The following is a 26,790-nucleotide window of genomic DNA, read 5'->3' as shown; positions in this document are numbered from 1 at the left end:
AAAGTCAAAAAAATAACTTTAATGGGAAGTAAAACTGATCATCTCTAGTATTTAAACTGAATCAGCTTTCTAATATTCACTTCCCTGTCATCAACTTAAAATGGATAGATGACTTTTATCCCTGAATATATTTTAATATACTTACATGAACCTTTGCAAGATCACACTGGAAGTTTGTTAAACTTGTGAACTTACCTCTTCCCTGGCTGAAATTGTAGAGCTGAGGGCAGATGTAGGTGGTAAGGAATCTCCATCTCCTGCCACGTCATGAATCTCTCTGGCAAGGATTGCCAGATCTTTAGCTAGATCTTGGCTGAGTCTGAAACACAGATTGATAGTCATCATTTACAAAACGTTTAAGTAGATACATGTGATATTCAATTAAAACTATTAGGAATAAAAACAAATTACACTGAAACAAGTACACTTTCATAATCTGCTAATATAGGTTTTAACTGTGTCAAAGTAACTCTTACATGATATTAAGTTAACTCTTGAGTGTACTCATGTCACAACCATTTCCAATCAGTTGCCTGGGTGAGTATTCTCTTGAACTGAGTTCCAATATTAATACCATTTCATTCAGTAGCACTTTTGCCAGTCAAAGATGTGAGCCTAGTTTCATGTGACTTGCAAATCCGACTTGAGTGTAATGGATTTGATTTTAGTAACGTAAGCAGTGGGAGCTGGCTCTCAATGTTCCTTTTGCAGAATTCAGCCACATTATGAACATAACATCAGTGACTTCACTCAATTGTTCTAAAACTTGTAATGTTTGAGCACAACCGAAATCTGGAAACACTAGAACTGATTTTACATCCATGTGTTTATGTATTAAATCTGTTACTTGTATGTCTGTAGTAGGTTTGAGATTCAAGGAAAATGGATACAGAGACAAGCTTTATGATAATAGGCATGGTGACTGAAGCTTTTGCCAAGATTAGTTTTCAGAAATGTCATATCAAATTAGAAACAGTTGAAAACTAGATGTGAGGGATTTCCAAAGCATAAGAGACACTGAGACAATGGTAGTCAGTGCAGGCGTGGAAAAAAAAGATGGGATGTGCAATAGGAACACATTTTCTGAAATGTTATCAGGATGAAGGAGATTAAGAAGTTGAGGGCTGATGCCTTCCCCATTGGCACAGACTTTTGAATGAATTCCAAAAGTAGTACTCACACCAAAACATGTGCTGTTTTAGGAAGGTGACAGCAAAATTCAGTCAGTATCAATGGAATGATAATATGTTGTGACAAATTAAAATTCCCTGTAGTTGACTGTATAATCAATAATCCTGAAATTATTTGTTAAACTGTACTGTCAGTGATATATTTTATTAATTTCAGTAATTATGCAATGCAAGCTTAGTCATTGGCAAAATCAGATTGAAAAAACATACTATAAAACTAATTTGAGTGACAAATTTATACACATTATGCAGCTACTTATTAACAGACCTATTTTAATATTAATTTTAAGAATATCTAAATAACTAGCTTCTCAAATCATATCAAACAGTAGATTAACTGGTTAATACTAGCAAATAATATTAAAACAGGCTCTTGTAACAGCAACCTGTTTTTAATAATATCACTGATTAATGTTCTCGGGACAGGACCTGCATTCTTAGGAAGTAAACTTAACTTACTGACTGTTTGTCTACAAGTCACCCAGAAAATCCCAACAGACAATGAGAGTAGTGGGAGAGGGAGTAGTTAGAGTGTGGTGCTCAAAATTAGTTGGGAACAGTACATTCAACTTTAATATATTATTTTTCTAAGCTGTAGCTGAAAGGCACAATAACCCATACTAAACAATTGTCTGTGAAACAAATTTCATCATATGCATATTTAATATTTGCTGGTCATTGCTTTATTAAAATTTTCAGTAAGTATGGTATTTTTTATTGATAAGATGAATAATGTCAACTTAAACCAATTTTGTTTTAAATCTCCAATTCTAAATGAAATTGTCTGGAAAGTAGACATATATGTATATAATTTTACTACTGTTCAGTAATTTGATGTCAATGGTAAAGTCTCCAATGACCAAACTCAGCAGACAACAAAACAATTCTTGCAACCAATCTCATCAGCAATCAGTCAACTGCCAAAGGTAAAAACACAAAAGAGACAGTATCCTCACTCCAATATTATGGCATTCTGTATCGAAGATAGAGGTGTTTGTAAATTTAACTCAGAAAAAAGACTCGCTGATGGAAGGGAAAAATTATTCAAGAGAAGGAATACAAATCAAAAGAAAATTGTAGATCTGAAACGTAAGTATTATTTTTGTTCAAGATCAGGAAAATGTTTAAACTTGATTCTTCTACATAGAGTACAGTACTTCAAATTAATTTATATCACTTGCACTCAGACAGTTTCCATGCCTGTGAATGAAAATTTTCATAAGAATTAAAAATTATGGAATATCAAGAATCACTCTTTTATGAGAAGAGATGTACAGAGTTGAAATTACAACCTTTAGTGTTTTCAACAAAGTTAGTCCAGGTTATCCTCTGAGTCTCATTACAGAGACTTTGCACATTGAGAAGCTCTAATCAGATCTATGTGCCAGCAAGGAAGTTTATGGCATCTATTCTTTTCACTGGAAAATGCAATACATTATAAAGAAAATCTATAAAACTTGGCTTTTCCTTTCCCTTCAATTAGGGGTTACAAGAGCATGTAGTAGACTTGGTGTATTAGATCACCTCTTGTTATTATCCTTAATTTTTGATGTTGAACTTCTAACATCTTTGCCACAGGTTAAACAGCTAGGCATTTCATCCCGGAGAAAGATAGCAGGCTGGTGCTCTGCATTTCACAGCTCATTTAACAGATGGATTAACAGCAATAACATGGACAAGGTGTAGGCAGATCACAAGCCCATGCTTTTTACTTCAAATGGTGCATGATACTATGTAGGACAAAGGAGAGAGAATATATATCTAAATGGTGTACATAACCACAGATTTAGGTTTTAGGATTAATAGCATAAAGCAAAATTCACAATACCTTGCAATTTCTGCACTGTGGGTAGTCCAGTTTTCATAAGGATCATCAACATCGTTCATATTCTGTCTTGTTCTTCCTGAATGGGAAGACTGGGTTCTGTTGCTGTGGGTAGCTGTTGAGGCATGTAAGCGGTTGTGTTTAGGAGAAGTGTGATTTGAGTTATACTCCTCCTCTGAAGTAGAAGTGTAATCTGATGTTTGCTGTCTCCATCTTGAGTCTTGTAAAATAATTAGTTTTAAACAAAGAGAAAGGTGGTAAAAGAACAAAGGCAAAAGATAGAACAACCCAAGATTTTAAATGACATTCACAATTCTTACAAATGGAGATTGTTCAGAAGTTTAGAGCAGAGGCTGTGATGGTATTGGTTCACTGTTTGCAAAGCCCTGAAGTTAAAAGGAGATGTTAAATCCTATCTGATATACATATGTATCTATGGGTACCTTCACTAAATGGAGGTTATACAGTACCAACCTACTCTTCAGGGACTAGCTTACTTCCCTGTCTAGTGTCCATGGTGAGATATAGCTGCCAATACCCACTATTTGAGTGGTGGGTTTCTTCTCCCTACCAAGGAGGAGACACTTCCAGCTAATGAAGTAATTGAAACACAGCTTACTTTATTTTTAAATTATACATGTTTAAATTTAGACAAAAACTTTTAAAGGACATATTTAAAACTCATAGTGCATTTCTGATTTGTAAAAGATGTACAAATTACAAAAGATTTATAAACTACGAAGGATTTCTAAACACAGGTGAATTTTTTTCTTTTTACGAACTAAGAGCGAGTTGTCTGTCGCAGAAAGCCAAGGTTGGGGAATGAATTCTAGATTTTCATTCTTTCATTCTCCTTGTCATTCCTAGCAATCCCCAGTGCTTTCTAACATCTATACTGTTTTGCTGCTGGTTAACATTATTTGCCTGTGATGTTTTTCAGATACCTTTGTTGGGACAAAGTAATTCACACAGATGGTCTAAGTGCTTCTGAGGAGAGCTCCCTGACACCCAAAACTAAACTCTGTGAAGGCTGGCTCTATGAGTATACAGATATCCCAACTATTGACTGACTGATCAGCTATGCCTGTGACCCATGTTTGAAGTGCTAAGTGACAAAATCAGTCAGCTCTGCAAGCTACCTTGAACTGATTCATGACGGTGCAGATAATTTAGCTAGTGTTGCCTGGTTTGATGGAGGCCAATTAGCATAACCTCACTGTCTTACGTTGATTAAACATGGGCCTACATTACCTCAGTGTTTACCTGTTTTCTACAAGTAGCTGAGCAAGGAACATTGGTTAGAGGTTTAACTTTGTCACAAACAAAGACTTTGTCAGAGACTCCTGGATAGGTACATGGAGTTTAGAAAAATAGAGGGCTATGGGTAACCCTAGGTAATTCCTAAAGTACATGTTTAGCACAGCATTGTGGGCTGAAGGGCCTGTATTGTGCTGTAAGTTTTCTATGTTTCTATGTTCTAAACAACTCTGACACTTTGGAAAGGCCATATTGCTGTGCTCGAAAGCTGAGGTTAGCAAGAAGCTTTAGAACCCTGGAAAGTGAATTTACATACATCAGACATGAGCATTTTTTTAAACAATTACGCCTCTATTTAAAAACATTTTCCCATTTACAAAAATGACATTAGCAATGCTGTTTCAACAATCTCAAGAATGTGACGAATTCCTTGGCTTTGGAAAGAAAACTCTTGTGTAGATTTTGTTATTTCCAAGCATGGAAATAACAAACTACAACCAGTGATGGCTCAAAGAGACCCAAGTTTAGGTATCAATTGTATACAGATGAGGTACAAAGAAAGTAAAAAAGCACGAATAGAATAATGCAATTTTAACAGTACAACAAGGAAGCAAAAGTGAATAAATTTGCTACGCAAAGCTCTGGGGAATGTATCTCAGAAAAGTTATATTAGCATTGGAAGGAGTGTATCATCAGAATGTCGCCAGGTTATCAAGAGTGTGCTATATATAGAAAGATTTCATAAATTAGTTTATACTCTTTAGAATTTATGGAGTGATTTCATTAGGGTTTTAAGGATTTTGAAAGAAACTGATAGAATATATAGGCTGAGTAGCTGAAACCCCTATTTCTGGAGTGTCAGGCTAGAATGAGGGAACACATCTTTAAATAGTAAATCACCAGAAATTGCAGATATTAACCTTTTGATCTGAAATATTAACTTTTTCTGCAAACATTGCCTGACCAGCTGAGAGCTTCTGACATAACTTTGATGGCAGAGCAAAATCATTAAAGGTAGGAAACATCTCTTCAAATACAAAAAAAATGTGAAACTATTTCCCACTGGAAACAACACATGCTAGCAATGGCAGGTGGCTGTTTTCTACTAAGAAGTTATGTTTGAATTTTCATCCATAATGCAACCAGGCAGTGCATTCCAAACTCTAACTGTTTGTTGCATGAAAAAAGTTCTCCTTATGTCATCTCAGGTTGTTTTGCCAATTATTTTAAATGTGTCATCTGTAAGTGGCACCATTGAACTTCCTCTAAACTAACGCTGCCTTAAACAGGACAACTTCAGCTGTTTTAGTCCATTCGGAATGTTAAATTCTGACCTGTTGAGCCAATCTACTTCTACTGATTTTCCACCTCTTTTACAATCGCAACTATCTTAAACTGGGACTTAATACTTCAGATGAGGCACCACCTATACGTTTTTTAAAAATGATCACAGTTAACTTTCTTGCTAAAGTCCCAGTGCTGTTGTGTTTTATTAAACACAACTATCACCTATTTTATGCACAAACATCAAAATCAATACTTATACTGTTAGGACATACACTTGAGCATAATAATCATAATCAATAGCCACAGATTGATTGGTGTTAATAGGGATTTAAATGCTATGTGGTAAACATTGCTACTACTGTAGGGTGCCAGGGTAGTGTAGCAGTTAGCACAATGCTATTATAGATCAGGGCATCAGAGTTTGGAGTTCAAACCCAGTATCCTTTGAAAGGAGCCTCTCTCTATATGTCTTTCCTGTGAAATGTATGGATTTTCCCTAGGTGCTCCAGTTTCCTCTCACAGTCCGAAGGTATACCAGATAAGTTAACTAGTCACTGTAAGTTGTCCCATGATTGGGTTTGGGGTAAATCGAGGTTGTGGGGGGTTGATGGACGGCGCAACACCAAGTGCCAGAAGGGCCTATTTCACGCGACATCTCTAAATTTAAAAAAAACATTAATGTGCATATAATGTTTTAAACATCTAACTAGCAATCTAGGCCAGCAAAGAAGTGAACACTTAAGTCAATCATAAATATATGAACTTCTGAAGCACAAAACACAAGTTTTAATCTCCATCTGTAAGAACTTGATTATAAAATAGCTAGAGAACTTATCAGAAATTAGTAATGAAAAATAAAACATTACCTCATCATGCTCAATAATTATTTCATTGAGCTTTTTTAAGTAAGCCAATACCATGACTTGTCACCAAAGTATGTTATTAAACCCAGTGTGATGGTTAATCTGTTCTTGTTAGTATTTCAGAGTTAATAAGATTAGACCTTAAAATATGAAATAAAAACTTAAGCCTTAACAAGATACAAGTTAATATTAGAGCTTTTACTGTTCACTAGTTTATTAACTTTATTCGAAGAATACTGTAAAGATGGATGCAATTACTGAGCAAAGCTTATATAATATTTTCATATAATATTGATGAGGCCCAATAATAGTACTAAATCATAGAAAATACTTTTGAAATTGAATACTTTGGAATACTCTCATTAGGCTCATCTGATCTACACTTAATTCAGGATTTGGGAAATTTGTTAAACAAAATCTTTCACAAAAGCTTCTAAGTTGTACTGTAGAATTATTATAAGTTTTGTTTACATCTTCGAAATGTCACTCTTCCTGTTAACAAACATTTAATAACATTCCTCTTGCAGTCCAAGTTGCAAATGATGAATTTCCACATAACCCAATCCTACGCCATAGTGTAGTAGCACACCGAAACCATTTTACAGCCCACCACTGAGCCTGAACTGACTTAAAAACTAACCCAAAATCCAGATTAGAGATCAGGCATAATGCAGCTGGAGGAAAGTATATATTCCTTTGGAAAGTAAATGTAGTTCAAGGATATGGAAGTGCAAATTAATTTCAGGGTATTTTTGCTGACTTTTAGTAAGATAATAGCAGGAAAAGCTTTGTATTTTGGTTTTATGAAAAAAATTGGACTGCCTTAATGATGGACTCTGAGGGTGAAGATAGACAGAAGGTAAATTTTTTTCAGAAATGAATATTGCACTATCAAATAAAAGACACTTGTTGTCTACCTTCACCCTCACATAGCTGGTCATTAAACACAGGCATATTTTCTTCATAAAACTAAAATACTAAGTGGGATTAAGACCCTCATGATGATCTAAGAACAAGTGAAAAAACTCTCCATTTTACACCCTGTTTTTGTCACCTGTCATGAGGGCTCTGTTAATTGATCTAGTGATGGGTCAACAGAACAACTACCATGCATATTCTCCCAAGGCAAAGGAACACATTTGTCCCTTTGTCTTTGGAGAATTCAGATGGTGGAAATGACATGGCATTTTTTTTTTCTGTTGCAGAGGTCATTAAAGATGAAGATGAGTGAAAGCTGCAAAGTTATAGGCTGTTGTGAATGATAACTTTGGGAACCATTTGGTTGGGAGTTGGAAGGCAGGACTTTATATTTTTCCATATATGCAAAAGTAAATGGAATTTTAATGGGATGGAGAAAAGTGGGCATTGAGGATTCCAGCATAGTGGGAAATGAAAAATGTTTATATGGAGACAGATGCTTAGATTGGATAGGAATGTGAATTCAGAGAGCCAACATGAGGATTACAAGGAGAAAAATTAAAAGATATTGAGAATTAAGATGGTAAGAGTTTAACTTCTTTATCAACTTTAGTTGTAAATTCTTAAAAAAAAAGACCACTGGATAGGATCACCACAACAACTTGACATGTATGTACATTGTCAACATTAACACTGCCCAAAGAACTTCACTAAAGTGTTATCGAATTTTTTAAATCAGGGAGTTTCAATAGATAATGTGGTATAAATTATGTCCAGATGGCAAGTAATAAAGAGCAAAGGTAATAAGTCACTGTTGGCAGCAGTACATAGGATACTTGAAGCAGCTAATTATAGAACATAAACAAAAAACATGGAAAAGCTGGAGGCTATGAGAAAGCCACTGTAATTTCTTTGGGAAATCATATAGACTGGACAGATCAAACTGGCATACATGGTCCTGAGGACAAGTTCATAGAATTCAAGGTAGTGTCTCTGCGTAGTAGCTTGAAGAAACATTAAGAAATAGGGAGACAGGATTAATTAAGTATCTCATCGTTAAGTGAATCTCCAGGAAAGCATGATCACACTACAGTAGGACTTCAAATTCAATCTGAAACCAGTGTCCTAAACTTAAAGTCAGTCAATGGTACTAGAATTGGCTAGAGTGGATGGAAGACAGTTCAAAGAGTTAAGTTCAAAGATTAGCAATGACAAATATTCAAAGAGATATTTCATAAATCTCAGCAGAGATGTACCTCAATCAGAAAGGCAGACTCTATGAGAAGGAAACACTATCCATGGCTAACTACAGAGTTAATCTATGCAACAATTTGAAAGAAAAGACATACAATGCAATGGAAAATAGTGGATGGCCAGAGTAATTTTGAAAGAAACCAGCAAATTATATAAAATTGAATTGTAAAAAGAAACAGAAGATTAAAAGTAAATATTGCTAACTCAGAGGATGATACTGGAGAATTAATATTGGAAATATAGAAATGGGAAATACAGAGAGCTGTAAAGGAGCATAATTGAGCAATAGGAAAGACTAAAATGGGAATTAAAAACAGATGTCCAGGGTCTGGAAAAATAAAAAACAAGCATTTGATTCAGAAGGAAAACATCTGGAAACTTAAAAGGTTTCCAAGCATAGTTAAATGTTCACTTATGATTAGCTTTCCAAAGAAAGAATGTACTTCTGATATTCTTTTAGTGTATACTCACTAGAAACTGATTTTGTACCATTACCACGGACTCTTGTTTGTTTTGCTGTGCTTGCAGTAACTTTCTTAGCTGCTGCTTTAGCATCAGCACTGACAGACTTGCGACTAGTAGCAGTTACATCAACGCTTCTTGCACTAAAACTGCTCCTCAGCACCGAAGTTTCCGTGTCACTATTTACAGTGAGTGAGCCTGTGCGTTTCCGGGGCAAAGCCAGCATATCAAGCCGTGATAGTTTTTTATCAGTTGGTTGTTTTGAAGATGTAGAGCTTGTCGTGGACAGTTCTGAAGCCAAGGAAACTTTGTCCACATCAGCACTCTCATTATCTGAAGCATCCCCAAGGCGAGCACGGCGCAGCAGGGATGCTCTGGTTGGCCTGGGTGTTGAAAGGCTGTTTGAACGGGTTAGTGTTGTTTGTACTGAACCCTTTGCTGATTTGTTCAAGTCCTCCTTTATGCGCAGAGAACCAGAAAACTTTTTACGCAGTTGAGTTTTACTGGTCTGAGAATGCTCCTGGTCAGAAGAGTGTGCATCGGTTATCGGTAAATATGGAAGGCTAGAAGACCTCTCGTCATCTGTGAAGTCTGTGGAGCCACGTGATCCTGTGCTGCGTTTCAGCTGGAAACGGCGACTGTAGTCTGGTTTATTGGCTGTATCCAGAAGCTGGCCTCGGCGTTTCTCAGACAGTCGTTCCCGAGCATTGGCTTGGTGTGGATGGTCTTGAACTGATGCAGCTGCTTTCCCTTTGGGCGTGCTACTGATCTTCTTCTGCTTCTGCACAGAACTAGTGGTATTCTTACTTTTCAAACTGACAGAACTTGTTGTATCATTATCTGATTCTCCAGAGTAGGAATCACCTTGGAGATGGGAACTACTTTCTTGTTGACTAATATGGATATCTTGAGAATGGAGTCTTGCTTCTAAGGCTGCCATTGCAGCTTCTGTATCTTTCAGAATGAGATGTGTGTCTTCTGTGCATTCTGTCCTGTGGGAGGCTCTTGCATGATCTTTAACTGACAAACGGCTTGAAATATTAGGAATTTTATATGTTGCAGTATCAATACTTGGTCTGTCTTTAGTAAAACTTTCTTGTCTGATAACAGATACTCGAGAATCTTTTGTTGAAGTCTTTTTTCTTTCCTGGGAAGGGCTTCTATTGTTTATTTGAGTTGTTTTACTTGTGGCGCTGATTGCATCCGTGCTTTCCACAGCAGCCTTGCTAGTATCTGGGACAGTTGGCCATCTTGTAGAGGATGAAATACTGCAGGATTTTGAGCTAAACTCTTGTTCTTTCATCTTTCTCTCAAAGCTCGCTAATGTCATTTTGGTCACTGAAGTTGGTTTAGCGGAGCTTTCCGATTTTTTTTCTTTCGTGCTACTATAGGAAGATTTCAGATCATGCTCTGAGAAGCATTTAGTGCCACTTTTAGAGTCTAAATGCTCTTTGCCTGTACTTTGTGTGTATGCATCAGTCATCTTTGATACAACTTCAGAAATGTCAAATGTTCGCTGATCATTCCATGTATGCTCTTGGTGTATTTTTCTAGTAACCCGGGAAATTCTATACTTCCTACTCTTCCCTTTTGTAATATGGGAAGAATCGTCAGACTTATCATCATCACTCAGACTGTCAGGATCCAAGTCTTTGTCTTCACAAATAAACAATCTTTCCTGAGGCTGTGGAAAGGAGCGTAAATCCATTTCTAATTTCTTTATTGATTCAGAGCTAGGAGGAGAACGTGGCTGAAGGTAATCTTTTGATCTTGGAGTATCAAGTTTTTCACTGGGTGGCAACTGTGGGAGAGTCCGACGTTTTCGAGATGACTGACTAGTTGTTGACGCTGCATCTGAATCTAGAGTTTCCACACTCTTGCCATAAATTCCAATATCAACTATAGCTGCATCTTCTATAAAAAATATAAAAATGGACAGAAGGTCAGAACAAATTAAACTTTCAGGTATTTTTGCAAGTGTAAGAAAGACATCACTTCAATACTCACTTCCCTGTTGAAGGTCATGGATTCCACTAATTGGCACAGAACCATTATAGCCATCAGCAAGACTTGCCCACCTCGAGACCCACTTCTGCTTTCCATGGGCTATGGGGCCAACAGGACGCATCTAGAATTCACACCAAGAGAATACAAAATATTATTTGTGCATAGATTTGTACGTTAAATTCTCATTATGGCTGGCCCGGAATTTCCCAAAAATTACTATCCAGGAATGTAGCTTCTTCTTATCTTTAGATGTGTCTGACATTACACTCAGGACCCAATTCCACACCGAACCAGGCAAATGTTCAACCAGGAAACAAGATTACAGATTCTGGTGAAATGGTATTGTTCTTCCCCTGATAGCCCAAAGCACCCCATTGAAGTGCTGATTTAAATGTGTGCTGAATTTATCACCATTGGTAAAACTGCAGTGCCTCACAAGATGAGGACATCCTCCATGTCCTCACATCTCAGCAGTGGGCTAGGTCTTTTCTGAGGACAGTTAAGAGCCAACTTCACCCCTGCAATCACCTCTATGGTCCTGCTGAGAGATTTTCTTCTCTAAATGATAATAGTGAACCAGAAGGGTTTAAGAGAAATTTTCTCGCTATCATGCGAGAAACTGTCATTTCGGCTTACATTATTAATTCAGGCTTCTGGATCAGTTCAGTAATACAAATCCTGTGCTAAGATTCCAATTAAATTCTTCAGTAGTAATGGTCAAGGAATGATTGTTACCCAAAGAATCCCATAGCCAGGCAAAACACCAAGTGATAATACTAGTAGCATGAAGCAACACTACAAAAAACACAGTAAATGTATAATTAAATTTTATTTTATGCACCATGAAGTGGTACGCTTTATTTTAATGGCTGGATACTCAAAAACTAGATGTAGGCAACTCCCACGTTATAGGGTGGCATTCCTAATTCCTAGAAAATCATCCATATTGCATTGTTCTAACACAAAGCTGTATTATCTGCATGAAAAGCATCAAGAAATATGAGATCGATAGCTTTCCCCTACATTAATTCTGTGAGAATTGTTACCAGGTATCATGGTACTTTTTAACACTGATTTGTGAATTCTGTAAGGTTGAATTTCTGTGACCCAAACTGATATGACACAAGGGGTCAAGTTCAAGTTCCTGTATTACAACAGTAGTTATGATTTTATGAAGCATTACCTGTAGCACAGTATCAGAGCCAGTAATGGCTGTAGTGCGATGTGCCTGTAACGTAGGTGCTTGCTGGTAAATAGTGCTAGTATTTTGATAACATATATTATCCTCATCCCTTTGTGTAGGAGAATCTTTGCCACCGATTACAGGTCTATAAATTTCTGAATTAATTCCAGTAAAGTCAGGTGATTCAAAAACACCAAATACCTGGTTAAAGATAAATAAGAATTAGTAAGCTACAGCTTTTCAAGTAAGTAAAGCAGTAATATATTAAACACAGAGACAAGTCAATTAATGGGAACAATGATTGAATACTTGCTATTAGGGATTAACTCAATTATTTGGCTCTACTTTATGAAGCCATCTTACCTATCGTGTAAAGGTATCTGTTCCTGTGGTTAACCAATTTGTATGTACTGAGAGATCTATTTTTAATTATCTGATTACCCAAAAAAGAGGCTTACTCTATTACATATTACCATTCATACACACCTACTGATAAAGGAATCTAAATATTAATAATGGCGAGCCAAAGGGCAGGGAAAAGAGGCTGATTATTTTAGTTCACTGCACTGCACATGCATGGCTCTACGGATGGGTGATGATGAACAAATTTTCTGAACCTTTTAAAACCTGTTCAATTGTCAGCAAATCAAGACATTCCTTGAAATTACTTAACAACTCTTGGATTATTAAAAACAACATGATCAAGAATGTGCTGAAAGGGTTTAAAATTTATAAATCTGAATTTCTGATCTTAGCTCTGCTATCAAGCTTGATCATCTTGGAAGACAGGAAGGGTAGAATTTTAAACAATTAGCCACTCATAATGAGCAGTTTGTAGAAAAGGCTTGAGATGGTCTTTAGCCATAAGGTACATGAGAAAGGAAAAGCATAAAAGATAATAGATGTCTCTATTTGCCTCCAAAGTATAGGTCTAAATTGTTCTGAAAATCAGTCAAACTACTGTCAAGCACCACCGATGAGTACCTGGTGATGGTGGAAGTCCCTACCCCATCATAGTCTGGCTCCAGACACACAACAGTCTGCACCAATTTCAACAATATTTCTCAGATCCATGACCTCCTCCACCAAAATGGACAAAGTGACAGGAAACACCAAGTGCTGAAATCTGGTGTAATAAACAATCAGCTGAAGGAATTCAACAGGATTAGCAACATCTGTGAGGGGGAGAAAGGAACTGTTGATGTTTTGGGTCAAAACCCTGTATCAATACTGAGAGAGGTGAGGTGAGGCGGCCAGTATAAAGAGGGAAAAGGGAGTGATAAGACAGGAGCTGAGGTGATTATGGGAGCATAGAACAGTACAGCATTCGATAGGCCATTCGCTAACAATGTTGTGCCGATCTTGATATCTATTAAATGTCCTCTTCCTGTGTATCATCCATATCCCTCCATTCTTTTCATATTTATATGTATATCCAAAAGCCTCAAACTCCACCAAACTGCCTCATTTCACTACTACCTGATAACCCATTTCAGACACCTACCCTTCTCAGCATAAAAACTTACTCACATGTCACCTTTAAACTTCCTCGCTCTAATCTTAAAAGCCTGTCCTCTGGTGTTTGATATTTTGATGCTAGGAAAAGATTCTGATTGGCTACCCTATATATAGCTCTCATAATTTAAAAAACCTCAATCAGGTCTCCCCTCGGTCTCTGATGTTCTAGTGAGGACAACCCAAGTTTTTCCAAACTTCTCATATCTCCTATCATCCAATCCAGGCAGTAAACTGCTCCACAACTTCTCTATCATGGGAAGATCAGAGTGGCAATACTCCAAGTGCGGTCTGCGTATTATACAGCTTTAGTGTGACTTTTCTTACTTTTATTCTCAATATCTCTATCAATATGGCAAGCATGATACATGTTTTCTCTACTACTTTATCCATTTGTGTAGCTGTAGTAAACTGGAACAAAATGCTATTAAGGGGCTTACCACTTACTGTATACTTTCTCTGTTCATTTTATTGTTGCCTATATCTGTAATGATCTATATCCCACTTTATTCTTCGACAGTCATTTACACTGTCCACAACTCTACCAATCTTGGTATCACCCACAAACAAGCAAATCCACTCATCTACATTTTCATCCAAATCATTGATATATATCACAAACAACAAAGGTTTCAACACCAATCCTTGTTGAACACCTCTAGTCACGAATCTCCAGACAGAATAACAGCCTTTTACCCCTACTGTCTTCTATGGACAAACATAGAAGAGGACTGAGAAAGTGTGTAAAATAGCACAGAAGTTAGGCCAGGTAGGAGAGAGGAGCTGGGTTGCAGTTCAGAGACAGAGTGAGAGGGACAGCGAAGGGTGTGGTGTGAAGATTGGAGCCTTTTGCTGGGAGAGATAGGCAAGAACACAAAGGGCTATCAGTGCTGAGTTCTTTTCTTAATATTGGTCAACTCGCCTTTCCAATGTTAGTTCTGATGCAGGGTTTCAACCCAAAACATCAACAATTCCTTTCCTCCTACAGATGCTGCTTCACCTGCTGTGTTCCTCCAGTAGACTGCTTGTTGAAACAAAGTGCGAGCATGGGAAGCTTATCCTGTCATCTAAGCAGCATATCACGTTGGGTTGACTTATTCATTGACTAATAGGTCAAAATTCTGCTATATCTACCTAACACCAGAGAAGAAATGACTTCAAGGAGGGCTGCAATTCCAACACATAACCCACCTGTATGGATTATTAAGTGTGACATTCCCAACACTGCCCACCTGCAAAGGTGGAGCAACAAAATGAATTCAAGTTATTCACAGGTAAGACAGTTAAACCACAGCAAATAGCTACCAACAAGGTCACTTGGTGAGCCATGAAAGTAGATAATCATTAGAATTATTCAATATGAAACCATGGAAGGAGCAATATATAGCCATGGAAGAAGTGCATTACAAATGTCCATTTCTATTCTTAACTGGCAACTCAAAAGCATACAGTCAAAAATAATTAGATCATCACTGGTGTAAGAATAATGGAATTAAATATTAATAGAAAATGTCAGATTATATTTTCTTTGAATATAATACTTTTATACTTGCTTCTTACCTGATCAATCATTTTCCGAGCCTCTTCAACCTCTTTGTCTTGTGTATCTGTTTCAATAGTATATGTGCCAGTGTCACTTAAACTATCTTGATCACCCTGTCTGGAGTTTGGCTTTGGTGAATCGGCTGGCTTCGAGGATGCCTTTGTTGTAGGTGTTAATGGTGATACCAATGTCTCTGGTGAAGGAGGTGACACCGGCACACGTGTAACTGCCACAGGAATAGGATCTGGAGGTTTATCCACCTTAACACTTTTTGCAGTTTCTTTCAACAGCTCAGCAGCAAACTCCTGGCTGAGTTTACTCTTTCGGCCCACACTCCCAAAACTCCGAAGTGAACCTTTGCAGCTAGAAGAAGCAGAGGTGCTAAATCGTTCTTCAGTCTTTTCCCTCTTCAGTGAATTAGACCTTTGGGGAAGTGATGAACTAGCTGTAGGCTTGCTCATTTGCACTAAAGAGTGTGCTTGCTGTACTGACACTTTCTCACTGGTTGAGGTGCCTTTACGCTTTTCTAGTTTAGCTCTAAGAGCGATATAAGAATCATTGTGCATGGCATTTGCGTTTTGAGTAAAAGAGTGTGCTCTACGTTTACGAGGATTATCATCATCAAAGAATTCAATAACAAAAGCTTGTTGACCCACGGGCATATCTTGTTGGTCATGTTGGAGTTCATACATTTTACCATCACTGTAAATCTGTATTTGCCTTGGAGGTGAATCCAGGGATGAGTCTCCCTTTTCCTGTTGTTTAGGAGCAATTTGATTTTCTGAATCACTTTGAGTACCATCTTCATGTCTACAACCTATTAAGCGAGGAAGAAAGATTAATACTCCAGATAAAATAACAAACCAATTTAATACATTAGCATCTTCTTTCTTATCTGCTGAAAATTTCAGCAGGTGGGACAACATCCCCGTAGAACAAGAGAAAAAATAACACTGGAAATTAAAGACCTTTGGTTCAATATTTTCTGTATCTGTTTTGAAAAACTGTATTCAAAGTTGGTCTGGATTGTGCCAATAAATTTATGGTAGTCAGAAGAGCCTTCTGAAAAAGAATATTATTTCATATTTAAACGTTATCATTGATTTTAAGCTCCTACGAGGCTTCAATAATCAGAAGAAAAACAATACCTTTTAGTGTCTTTATATGAACCTGTTGATCACTCTTGGTGCTGTAAATATCCGTTGGTGTCTGCCTTTTCAGCAACAAGCTTGGGTCATTCTGAACCAGCCAATCAACCACTTTATTCTCTGCTGACAGTGCATCACTTTGTACAGGGACTTTTTCTAACTGTTGAGCCTTTTTCTGTCTCAAAGGAAATTTGGTCACATGATCCTTTATTTTCATTTTGCCTGGTGTGCAATCATCAAACTCAATAGTAAAGGAAGCATGACTATGAACTCGCGGAGACGGAATTGTATCAGTGTCCTTTGTTGGAATTTCATGAACTTCACTGTCCGGAGACTTGGACGGCTGTTGAAATTCTTTTGTTGGAATTTCAAAGTAGCTGGGCTCCCTTCGGAATGAATAGACAGATTTATCTCCAAAATCTTTATAATCTGGAAGGTTTCCATTAATTTCCTGTTCACTTCGTGGGATTTCTTTGGAATTATCTGTGGAGAAGAATGCACATAAATTAATTTTTCTGGATGTGTCAGCTTTTAGAATCAGTGCTTCCCATCTCTCAAGGTCTGCTCTACTGTACCTTTTTCCTGGATCTTACAGCTCCATTGCCACTGGCACAGCTGTCTAATACTGCTCTGTCACTATTCTGTCACCAGAAGTATTTTATGAAGCACCTTTAAACACAATAGGTCAAGACCATAAGATATAGGAGCAGAATTAGGTAACTTGGCCCATCGAGTCTGCTCCACCATTTCATCATGGCTAACACATTTCCTTCTCAGCCCCAATCTCCTGCCTTCTCCCGTATCCCTACATGTCCTAACTAATCATAAATCTATCAACCTCTGCCTTAAATATACACAATGACTTGGCCTCCACAGCCACCTGTGGCAACAAATTCCACAGACTGCTTCTCTGGCTCAAGAAATTCCTCATTTCTGTTCTAAAAAGACGTCCATTAGCATTCATTTCAAGAGGTCTAAAATACAAGAGTAAGGATGTGATGCTGAGGCTTTTTAAAGCACTGGCGAGGGTTCACCTTGAGTATTGTGAACAGTTTTGGGCCCCTCATCTTAGAAAAGATGTGCTGGCATTGGAGAGGGTCCAGAAGAGGTTCACAAGGATGATTCCAGGAATGAAAGGTTATCATATGAGGAACGTTTGATGGTTCTGGGTCCGTACTCACTGGAATTCAGAAGGATGGCAGGGGGGAATCTCATTGAAACCTTTCAAATGTTGAAAGGCCTAGACAGAGTAGATATGGAAAGAATGTTTCCCATGGTGGGAGAGTCTAGGACAAGAGGGATAGAGGGGCACCCTTTCAAAACAGAGATGTGGAAAAATTTCTTTAGCCAAATGGTGGTGAATTTGTGGAATTTGTTGCCACTTGCAGCTGTGGAGACCAGGTTGTTGGTTGTACTTAAGGCAGAGATTGATAGGTTCTTGATTGGACATGACATCAAAGATTATGGGGAGAAGGCCAAGAACTGGGGTTTAGGAGGAGATAGAAAAAAGGATCAGCCATGATTGTATGATGGAGCAGACTTGATGGCCTAATTCTGCTCCTATGTCTTACGGTTTTATGGTCACCCTATTCTGAGATTATGCCTTCTGGTCTTAAGACTCCCCCACCACAGGAAACATCCTCTCCACATCCACTCTATCAAGGCCTTTCAACATTCAATAAGTTTCAATAAGGTCAGCCCTCATTCTTCTGAATTCCAGTGAGTAGAGGTCCAGAGCTATCAAACATTCTTAATATGACAAGACTTTCAATCTCAGAATCATTTTTAATGAACCTCCTCTGAATCTTCTCCAATGTCAGTGCATCCTTTCGTAGACAAGAGGCCCAAAACTGCTCACAATAATCTAAGTGTGGCTACGCCTGTGCCTTATAAAACCTCAACATTACATCCTTACTTTTATATTCTAGTTCTCTTGAAATGAATGCTAACATTGCATCTGCCTTCCTCACCACAGTCCCAACCTGCAAATTAACCTTTAGAGAATCCTGCACAAGGACCTCAAGTCCTATAGCATCTCAGATTGTTGTATTTTCTCTTCATTGAGAAAATAGTCTACCCTTTTATTTCTTCTATCAAAGTGCATGACCAGACAGTTCCTGAAAATGTATTTCATTTGCTTCTTCTTTGCCCATTCTCCTTATCTAACTCCTTCTATTGTCTACTTCCTTAACACAACCTCCCCTCCACCTTTCTTCATATATCATCCACAAACTCAGCCACAAAGCCATCAATTCCATCATCCAAATCATTGACATACAGTATAATATAAAAAGCAGTCCCAACACAGACCTCTGGGGAGCACCACTTGTCACTGGCAGCCAATCACAAAAGGCTCCTGTCATTTTTACTCTTTGCCTCCTGCCAATCAGCCAGTGCTCAATTCATGCTAGCATCTTTTCTGGAATACTACTGGCACTTAACTTGTTAAGCAGCCTCATGTGTGGCACCTTGTCAAGGGTCTTCTGAAAATCCAAGTACATAACATCCACCCATTCTACTTTGTCCATCCTGCTTGTTATTGCTTCAAAGAATTCCAACAGATTTGTCAGGCAAAAATATTTCACAAGTGCAAACAAAAACTGACACCACACCACAAAAAAAAATATTTTGGGGTTGATGAGGCAGGTTTGAAGGACTGATTAGAGGTGTAAAAGGAGGGCAGAGAGGTTTAAGGAGGGAATAGAGGGAAACTGGATCCTCAGTTGCAATGTAAGATATAGAAGCAGAAGCTGGCAATAACAATCCTACCAACACATTCTGACATGGTTTGCGGAAATTACCCCGAATCATTATCAAATAATTAAGAATAAAATTAAGTAAAGATTTTTCACCAATTTGGACAATGGAGACTATTTTCTCTTTCGTACATATAGTGAAACGTGTTCTTTGTGCCATAGTCCAATATAGTCCAACGATGTGTTGAGGGCAGCCTGCAATTGTGACTATGCTTCTGGCACTAACATAGCATGCCTACAATTTACTAACCCTAACCTGTATGTTTTGGAATGTTGGAGGAAACTGAAGCACCTGGAAGAAACCCTTGGCGTCATAGGGAGAACTTACAAATGCCTTACAGTCAACTATGGGAATTGAACTGTGATAGCTGGCTCTTTTGAGTGTTACGCTAACCACTACAATGCCACCTAAGAAGAAAAAATAAAGACAGATACAGAAGAATAATGAACTATTGCCACCCCCATAAATCATGAATGGGCATTTGAGTGCAAGAGGGATTCCAATTTTGTGGGACATATAGGCACTAATCTGAAAGCTAGTAACACTTTTTAGAAAGTCTAAAAATTGGGACTTCATTCAGAATTCAATACCGGGTATTTTGAAATAGAAAAGCACTTACAAGGCCAGCTAATAAAAGAGGAGGAAAGATAGCAGAAGAGATGGTAATTAATCAAAATGGGTTCAAGAGAAAGAGAGATGGGACGTGGGTAGAATGTGCATGGAAAAGAAATGGGAAAGGAAGCTGATGAAATGCACTGTTTCAGAAATGCACTGTGTCGACATTAAGAGGAAAAGATAAAGCTGTAGAAGTTGGTAAATAATTAGTCTGTATCTTAGAAACACAAATAATTCATGAGCTTGTTCTTGCACTTTTTTGAGACACACTGAGAAGTCAAGACAGTACTTAATGAGAGTCCCACCACACATTGAATGTTATTCAAAAATAATTTTTATCTTTTAGTGTTACATTAACTATGATGCAAATTCAACATCACAGGCTGGACATTATTTCACTGAGATATTGTCTAATCATATTTTGATGTGAAATATGACAAAGCAACAGAGTTCTAGAAGACAGACCTTAAGACCATAAGACATAGCAACAAATTAGGCCATTTGGCCCATTGAGTCTGCTCCACCATTCTATCATGGCTGAGATATTATCCCTTTCAATCCCATTGTCCTGCCTTCTAATGTAATCTTTGACATCCTGAATAATCAAGAACCAATCAACCTCCGCTTTACATATACTGTACTCAATGACTTGGCCTCCACAGCCACCTATGGGCGATAAATTCCACAGATTCACCACTCTCTAACTAAAGAAAATCCCCCCCATCTTTGTTATAAACGGACGTTCCTGTACTCTGAGGCTTTACCCTCTGGTCCTATTCTTCCCCTGCATGCATCCACTAGGTTTTTCAATGTTCAATAGGTTTCTATGAGATCACCTCTTATTCTTCTAAACTCCAGCAAGTACAGGCCCAGAGTCATCAAACTCTCCTCATTTGTTAAACCTTTCTTGACTGGTATTATTCTTGTGAACCACCTCTGGAATCTCTCCAATGCCAGCACATCTTTTCTAAGAATAAGGGCCCAAAACTGCACACAATACTCTAAGTACGATCTGACCAATATCTTCTAAAGCCTCAGCATTATATCCTTGCTTTTATATTGTAGTCTTTTCAACATGAATGCTAACATTGCATTTGCCTTCCTTACCACCGACTCAACCTGTAACCTTTAGGGAATCCTACAAGAGACTCTCAAGTCCCTTTACACATATGATTTTTCATAATTTTCTCCCCATTTAAAAAAAGTCTACACTTTTATTCCTTCAACTGAAGTTCATGACCATACACACTTCCTTACACTATATTCTCGCAATCGGTCAGAGTCATTTTGCAAACTCCCTGCTTCCGCAAATCTACCTGTTCCTCCATCTATCTATATATTGTCCGCAAACCTGACCACAAAGCCTTCAATTCCGTCATCCAAGACATTGAAATACAATGTGAAAAAAAAAGATGACCCAATACCAACCCCTATGGAACACCACTAGTTACCAGCAGCCAATCAGAAAGGCCCTCTTTATTTCCACTCTGTTTCCTGCCAGTCAACAAAATTTCTATTATGCTAGTATCTTTCCTGTAATATCATGGGCTTGTATCTTGTTAAGCAGCTTCATGTGTGGCACTTTGTTAAAGGCCTTCTGAAAATCCAAGTTAACAACATCCACTGATGCTCCTTAGTGTATCCTGCCTATTATTTCTTCAAAGAATTCCAACATATTTGTGAGGCAAGATTTCCTGTTAAGGAAACCATACTGACTTTGGCCTATGTTATTATGCACTTTCCAAGTACCCCAAAACCTCTTCCTTAATAATGAACTCTCACATCTTCCCAATTAACTGGCCTATAATTTTCTGCCTTTTGCCTCCCTCCCTTCTTATAGTGTGAGTGAGATGTGCATTTTTCCAGTCCTCTGGAACCATTCCAGAATCTAACGATTCTTGAAAGTAAAAGAAGAAGCTAACATTAAATATGTCTAGAGGACAAAGGCCAATTAATTTGTAAATACCAGATTCAGTTACCAAGCTATATCCTGATAAAGTCAGGAATCAGCCTTTGTGTGGAGTTTATTCTATTCTTGACAGTGTTCTTGCTTCAACAGTTTCAGTACCAAAACCAACAGCCACATCATTTCATGACCTCAGTGTGACGTGAGATCACACTATTGCATTAAATAACTTTGGTTTTCATTTTCATTTCCCAAGGAAAAAAAATCTACAACTAATGACTGGGAAAATCACAGGTAAGTTGAACAGAATTTAGCACTTAATTAATTGAGCACTTTGCTACTACTACAAGTCACTGACCATCAGTTACATATGATATTTACATATCATGCTGATGACTGCAGAATATTTCCAAGGAAATAATCAACATTTTTATGTAAGCTGATAACCATCATTTGGACATTTATGGTTGCCCACATTTGGTCATTGGACATCCATGGTTTGGATGCATTTAAGAATAGATTTAATAAGTACAAAAGGATATGCTGAAAAGTCTAGATGAAATGGTATTGCAGAAGACTTATTAAATTGGTATGACATTAACATTTCTGGCAAGTATTTTAAAATATCTAACCAGAAGTATCATCAAAAGTATAAAGTATTTGTAGAATAAGCCTAATTAAAACAAGTGTTTTGGAAATAGTGAATTTCATTCAAGAAATTTCCTTACTACATGTTCCAAAAATAATTATATGCTCTCAGAAGTAAAAATCCAAGTTTGAAATACAAGGATCTATGTTATTATAATGAAAGAAAAACAGGTTTCTCTGATGTCCTCATTCTATCAAAGGTATTTTTTAGTTCTTCATTCCCTTCCCCTTTTGATTTTACCTCTCACTTAGTTTACTCATCTCCAATGAAGATCATCACCTAAAATGTTAATTCTGCTTCTCTCTCAATCTCTAGTGAGGTATTTTTAATATTTTTGGGTTTATTTCAGAATTGTCAGGGATGGTCTAAATGAGATATATTCAAAAAGAATTGTATATTGGTCAATGTAATTATGATAAATATTATTAGCAAACATAACTAAAGATCTTGGCAAGATTTCCCTTCATTCTACCGTTGAGCCATACAAAAGCAGACAAGGTGGTCGGGTAGACAAGAAATAGATGCTTTGTACAAGTTGCAACAAAGATTGTTAAATGCTCATTAAAGGCATTCTAACTGGCTGCAGTTAGATTCATTGAATTACGTTAAGTAATTGCATGAAGTTTCCTGGATAGTTTTCAGAAAGTAGCCAGGAAACCAGGAAGGATTCATAGTACTACTTTGGTTTAGTAAGTGTTCCTCTCTGAGTCGGAGGCCATGGATTAAATCACAATCTAGGGAAGTGAATTCAAAATTAGGTTGACATTTACTGTAAGGCAGTGCTAATTATAACCTGATGCTTTGGTGTGGTGCTAATTGCAGTGCTATTTTTTCAGATAATTCAGCACAAGCTAGGCATGAAACTCAACAGAAGTACCTTCTCTTCTGCACATGGCTTTTGCCCTCTTAAAATGGAATCTGGCCAAATTAGTTACACTCTCCAAAACCCAAGACTATATCTTTAACTTTGATATTAAAATAATTTATGCAAACTTGTAAAACCTGAAATAAAATCCTTTGTACTCAGAACCAGGCAAGAGTGCTTCAATATAACTAACAGATTGAAGCATGGGGTGTATGTTTAGCATTTACAGTATTTGTACAACTACAAAAGATGACCATAGATCTATTTACTGTATACTTGTTTACCTGTTACAACTCAAAAGGACATAACAAGGGTATTCTTTGGAGAGAGAATTTCGCAAACTGTTGGCTCTACAACACTTAGGTTAAATTATAACTTTAAGCAGATTTATTTAGTGTTAACAATATTCATTATATTTTCTAAACAGGCAGAGAAAAAAAAAGAGGCACCCTTTAGAGATTAAATAATAATACAGGAAAAATAAAACTGGACATCTTATTTGTTCCTTCTGGATGGCACATGTAGCACATAATTCCTACCAGACTTGGGATGCAAAACTGATGAGTTTAAAATTGCAGTCTGTAGATAGTATGAGAGTCTCTCTAAACTGTAATAATCTACTTATCCTATACTGGTACAGGTGTACAGGTGTCCCCCGTTTTTCAAACATACACTTTACGACAACTCGCTGTTACGAAAGACCTACATTAGTACCTGTTTTCGCTAACCAAAGAGAATTTTTGCTTTTACGAAAAAAAGACGCCCGCTTTATACGTGTGTTTACCCCGAGAAAGACTACAATGACCGTGAAACCTTGTGTGGGTAGTTGTGTGCGTATGCGTGTACGTGCGTACGCATGTGCATACGTATGCGTGTACATGCCGATTTTTTTTTCTCCAAATCGACTTCGGCTCACTGTTTTCCTGATTTTGATAAGTGAAACTACACTGTACATGCAATATTTCTACTTTATATAGGGTGTATATTTATCATATAATTCCTGCTTTTATTATATGTTAGTGTTATTTTAGGTTTTATGTGTTATTTGATATGATTTGGTAGGTTATTTTTTTGGGTCTGGGAATGCTCAAAAATTTTTCCCATATAAAGTAATGGTAATTGCTTCTTCACTTTACGACATTTCGGCTTACAAACGGTTTCATAGGAACGCTCTACCTTCGGATTGCGGGGGAAACCTGTACTACTTTTGCCTTAGGAGTTTTGGACTAGTTGCTGCTGGCAAGTACTAGAATCAGAATCAGGTTTATTATTACCGGCATGTGACATGAAATTTATTAACTTAGCAGCAGCAGTTCCATGCAATACATAATCTAGCAGAGAGAAAATAATAAGTAAAATGAAAATAATAATAAATAAACAAGTAAATCAATTGCATATATTAAACAGATTTTTTTTAAATGTGCAAAAACAGAAATACTGTATATTAAAAACAAAGTGAGGTCGTGTCCAAAGATGTTTCCTCCGGTATTGCAAGTGATCTGTTGATAGTAGCTGATTTTTTCAGACTGGCGTGATTAAAATCTCGCAAAACGATGGTAAAGGCATTAGGGTGCACTATTTTGTACATGTTGTTCCCATTACTCAGATCATCTAAAGCCTGCTTGACAAACTGCTACCAAAATGACCCCAGAGAACTTCCGTGGTAGGTAAAAAGGATGGTACTTAACTACTAGATATTCTAGGTCTGGCGAGCAGAATTGGGACAGCACTGATATATTTGTGCACTAAGAAGAGTTGATCATGAAGCATCCTCCTCCAACTCTGCTTTTGAGAGACACTATAGATCTATCCTGACAGTGTATAGTAAACCTGTCGATCTGGATCACTGCATCTGGTACGGAAGGGGTTAACCAGGATTCTGTGAAACAAAGGACACGCGCAGTCCTAGTGTCCCTCTGATTCAGCACCCTGGCTCTAAGACCATCGATTTAATTCACCAGAGACTGCACGTTCGCCAGCAAGATAGTCAGTATAGGGAGTTTAAAACCCTGTTTCCTTAAACATACTTGTAACCCTGATCTACACCCGCACTTCCTCCGAGTTGTCCTCTGTGGGCACTTCTGACCAGAATCGGTGTTGTTTCCGTGGGTTTTAAGCAGCGATAGTTCGTTTAAATGCATTGACATCGTTGCTGACTGTACTGACCTTGGAAGCAGTTGTGTTTTTTCAGCCTGATACAGCTAAATGAGAATATTTAGAGTACTGCTGCTACTTGAGCTGCACCTTGCAAGTGCCAGCATTTTCCACTGTGCCAGCCACAAGAAATAGAACAGCAATGAGGCCTATATCTAAAGCAACACCTGTAATACAGAGAGAAGAAATTTCTGACCTGGTCCCCTTGAATTGAGGGGATTGCATTAGGGTGCTTGTGGAGCAACCAGAATCTCCAACTTAAAGGATTGATATACACAGGAAGAAGGATTAGCTCTGTGAATTTAAGTGGGAATACTCAGTGACTGTTGATTATACATGAAGTTAAATGCCATTTACCTGCCTTGCAATTTATTTCACTAGGTTAAAAAATCAATGAAGGAACATGTATGAAAATAAGCATATTTTTGTAGCATTTTTTATTTCTCTAGAAGAAACTCCTGAAATGAGTATCTCTAACTGATTGCATCCAAAACAGCACCGCTTTTGCTTTAGACAGTTGAAGAAGTTCATCGTGAGTCCCCAGATCCTAAGGACCTTCTAAAGGGGCACAACTGAGAGCATCCTGACTGGCTGCATCACTGCCTGGTATGGGAACTGTACTTCCTGAATCGGAGGACTCTGCAGAGAGTGGTGTGGACAGCCCAGCGCATCTGTGGATGTGAACTTCCCACTATTCAGGACATTTACAGTGACAGGTGCGTAAAAAAGGGCACTAAGGATCATTGGGGACCCGAGTCACCCCAACCGCAAACTGCTCCAGCTGCCACCATCCAGGAAACAGTACCATGGCATTAAAGCCAGAACCAACAGGCTCCGAGACAGCTTCTTCCACCAGGCCATCAGATCGTGTCATAGGCTGACACAACTGTATTTCTAAGTTATCTTGACTTTTCTGTTGTATATCTTACTGTACGTACTATTTATTATAAATTACTATTTTGCACATTCAGACAGAGATGTAACGTAAAGATTTTTACTCCTCATGTACAAAGTCAATATAATTCCAATCAGACTGCTGAGTGAATCTGGCTATAACGTCATAAGGGTTTGCGGACTTACTCCCATTCACATGGTAAACTGTGCTGCTTCTAAAATCCAACTAAGATTACGTTGACAAATAAATATGGCAAATCAGTAGGTTAACTTTATAAACTGACAAATACCTTTCATGGAATCAGTTTTCTTCAGTTCACCACTTTCTCCTTTGTTATCCACATCATCATCTCCCCACCACGATGGTTGGCCATACAGAGGAGTGGGTCTAATCGTGCCACCATCTAAGGAAAGAATGGATAAAACATAAGCAAAATGTACCCTCGCAATCGAGTTAAAGTTTTGGTCAGTAACCAATGGAATTGGAAAAGTAATAAA

The 26,790-nt window shown here is 37.7% G+C and overlaps 1 protein-coding gene across 8 annotated transcripts in view; it reads right to left on the bottom strand.

Annotated features, from left to right (window-relative positions):
- cep170ba (centrosomal protein 170Ba) overlaps nucleotides 1–26,790 on the bottom strand; it is a 65,523-nt gene that overhangs the window by 13,273 nt on the left and 25,460 nt on the right. For 7 of the 8 annotated variants that reach the window (XM_073039792.1, XM_073039793.1, XM_073039791.1 and 4 more), the window contains exons 8-15: nucleotides 26,583–26,696; nucleotides 16,453–16,935; nucleotides 15,322–16,121; nucleotides 12,247–12,447; nucleotides 11,064–11,184; nucleotides 9,066–10,970; nucleotides 3,019–3,235; nucleotides 196–319 (exon numbers count right to left, since the gene is read on the bottom strand). In XM_073039792.1, coding sequence (XP_072895893.1) covers nucleotides 196–319; nucleotides 3,019–3,235; nucleotides 9,066–10,970; nucleotides 11,064–11,184; nucleotides 12,247–12,447; nucleotides 15,322–16,121; nucleotides 16,453–16,935; nucleotides 26,583–26,696 — 3,965 coding nt within the window. The remainder of the gene's footprint in view (nucleotides 1–195; nucleotides 320–3,018; nucleotides 3,236–9,065; nucleotides 10,971–11,063; nucleotides 11,185–12,246; nucleotides 12,448–15,321; nucleotides 16,122–16,452; nucleotides 16,936–26,582; nucleotides 26,697–26,790) is intronic. The other variant, XM_073039796.1, reaches the window with a different exon arrangement.

Source organism: Hemitrygon akajei, chromosome 3 (genome assembly GCF_048418815.1).
Source record: "Hemitrygon akajei chromosome 3, sHemAka1.3, whole genome shotgun sequence".
NCBI classification, from domain to species: domain Eukaryota; kingdom Metazoa; phylum Chordata; class Chondrichthyes; order Myliobatiformes; family Dasyatidae; genus Hemitrygon; species Hemitrygon akajei.
Note: the sequence above shows the minus strand (reverse complement) of the source record. Positions and strands in the feature narration are given on the sequence as shown.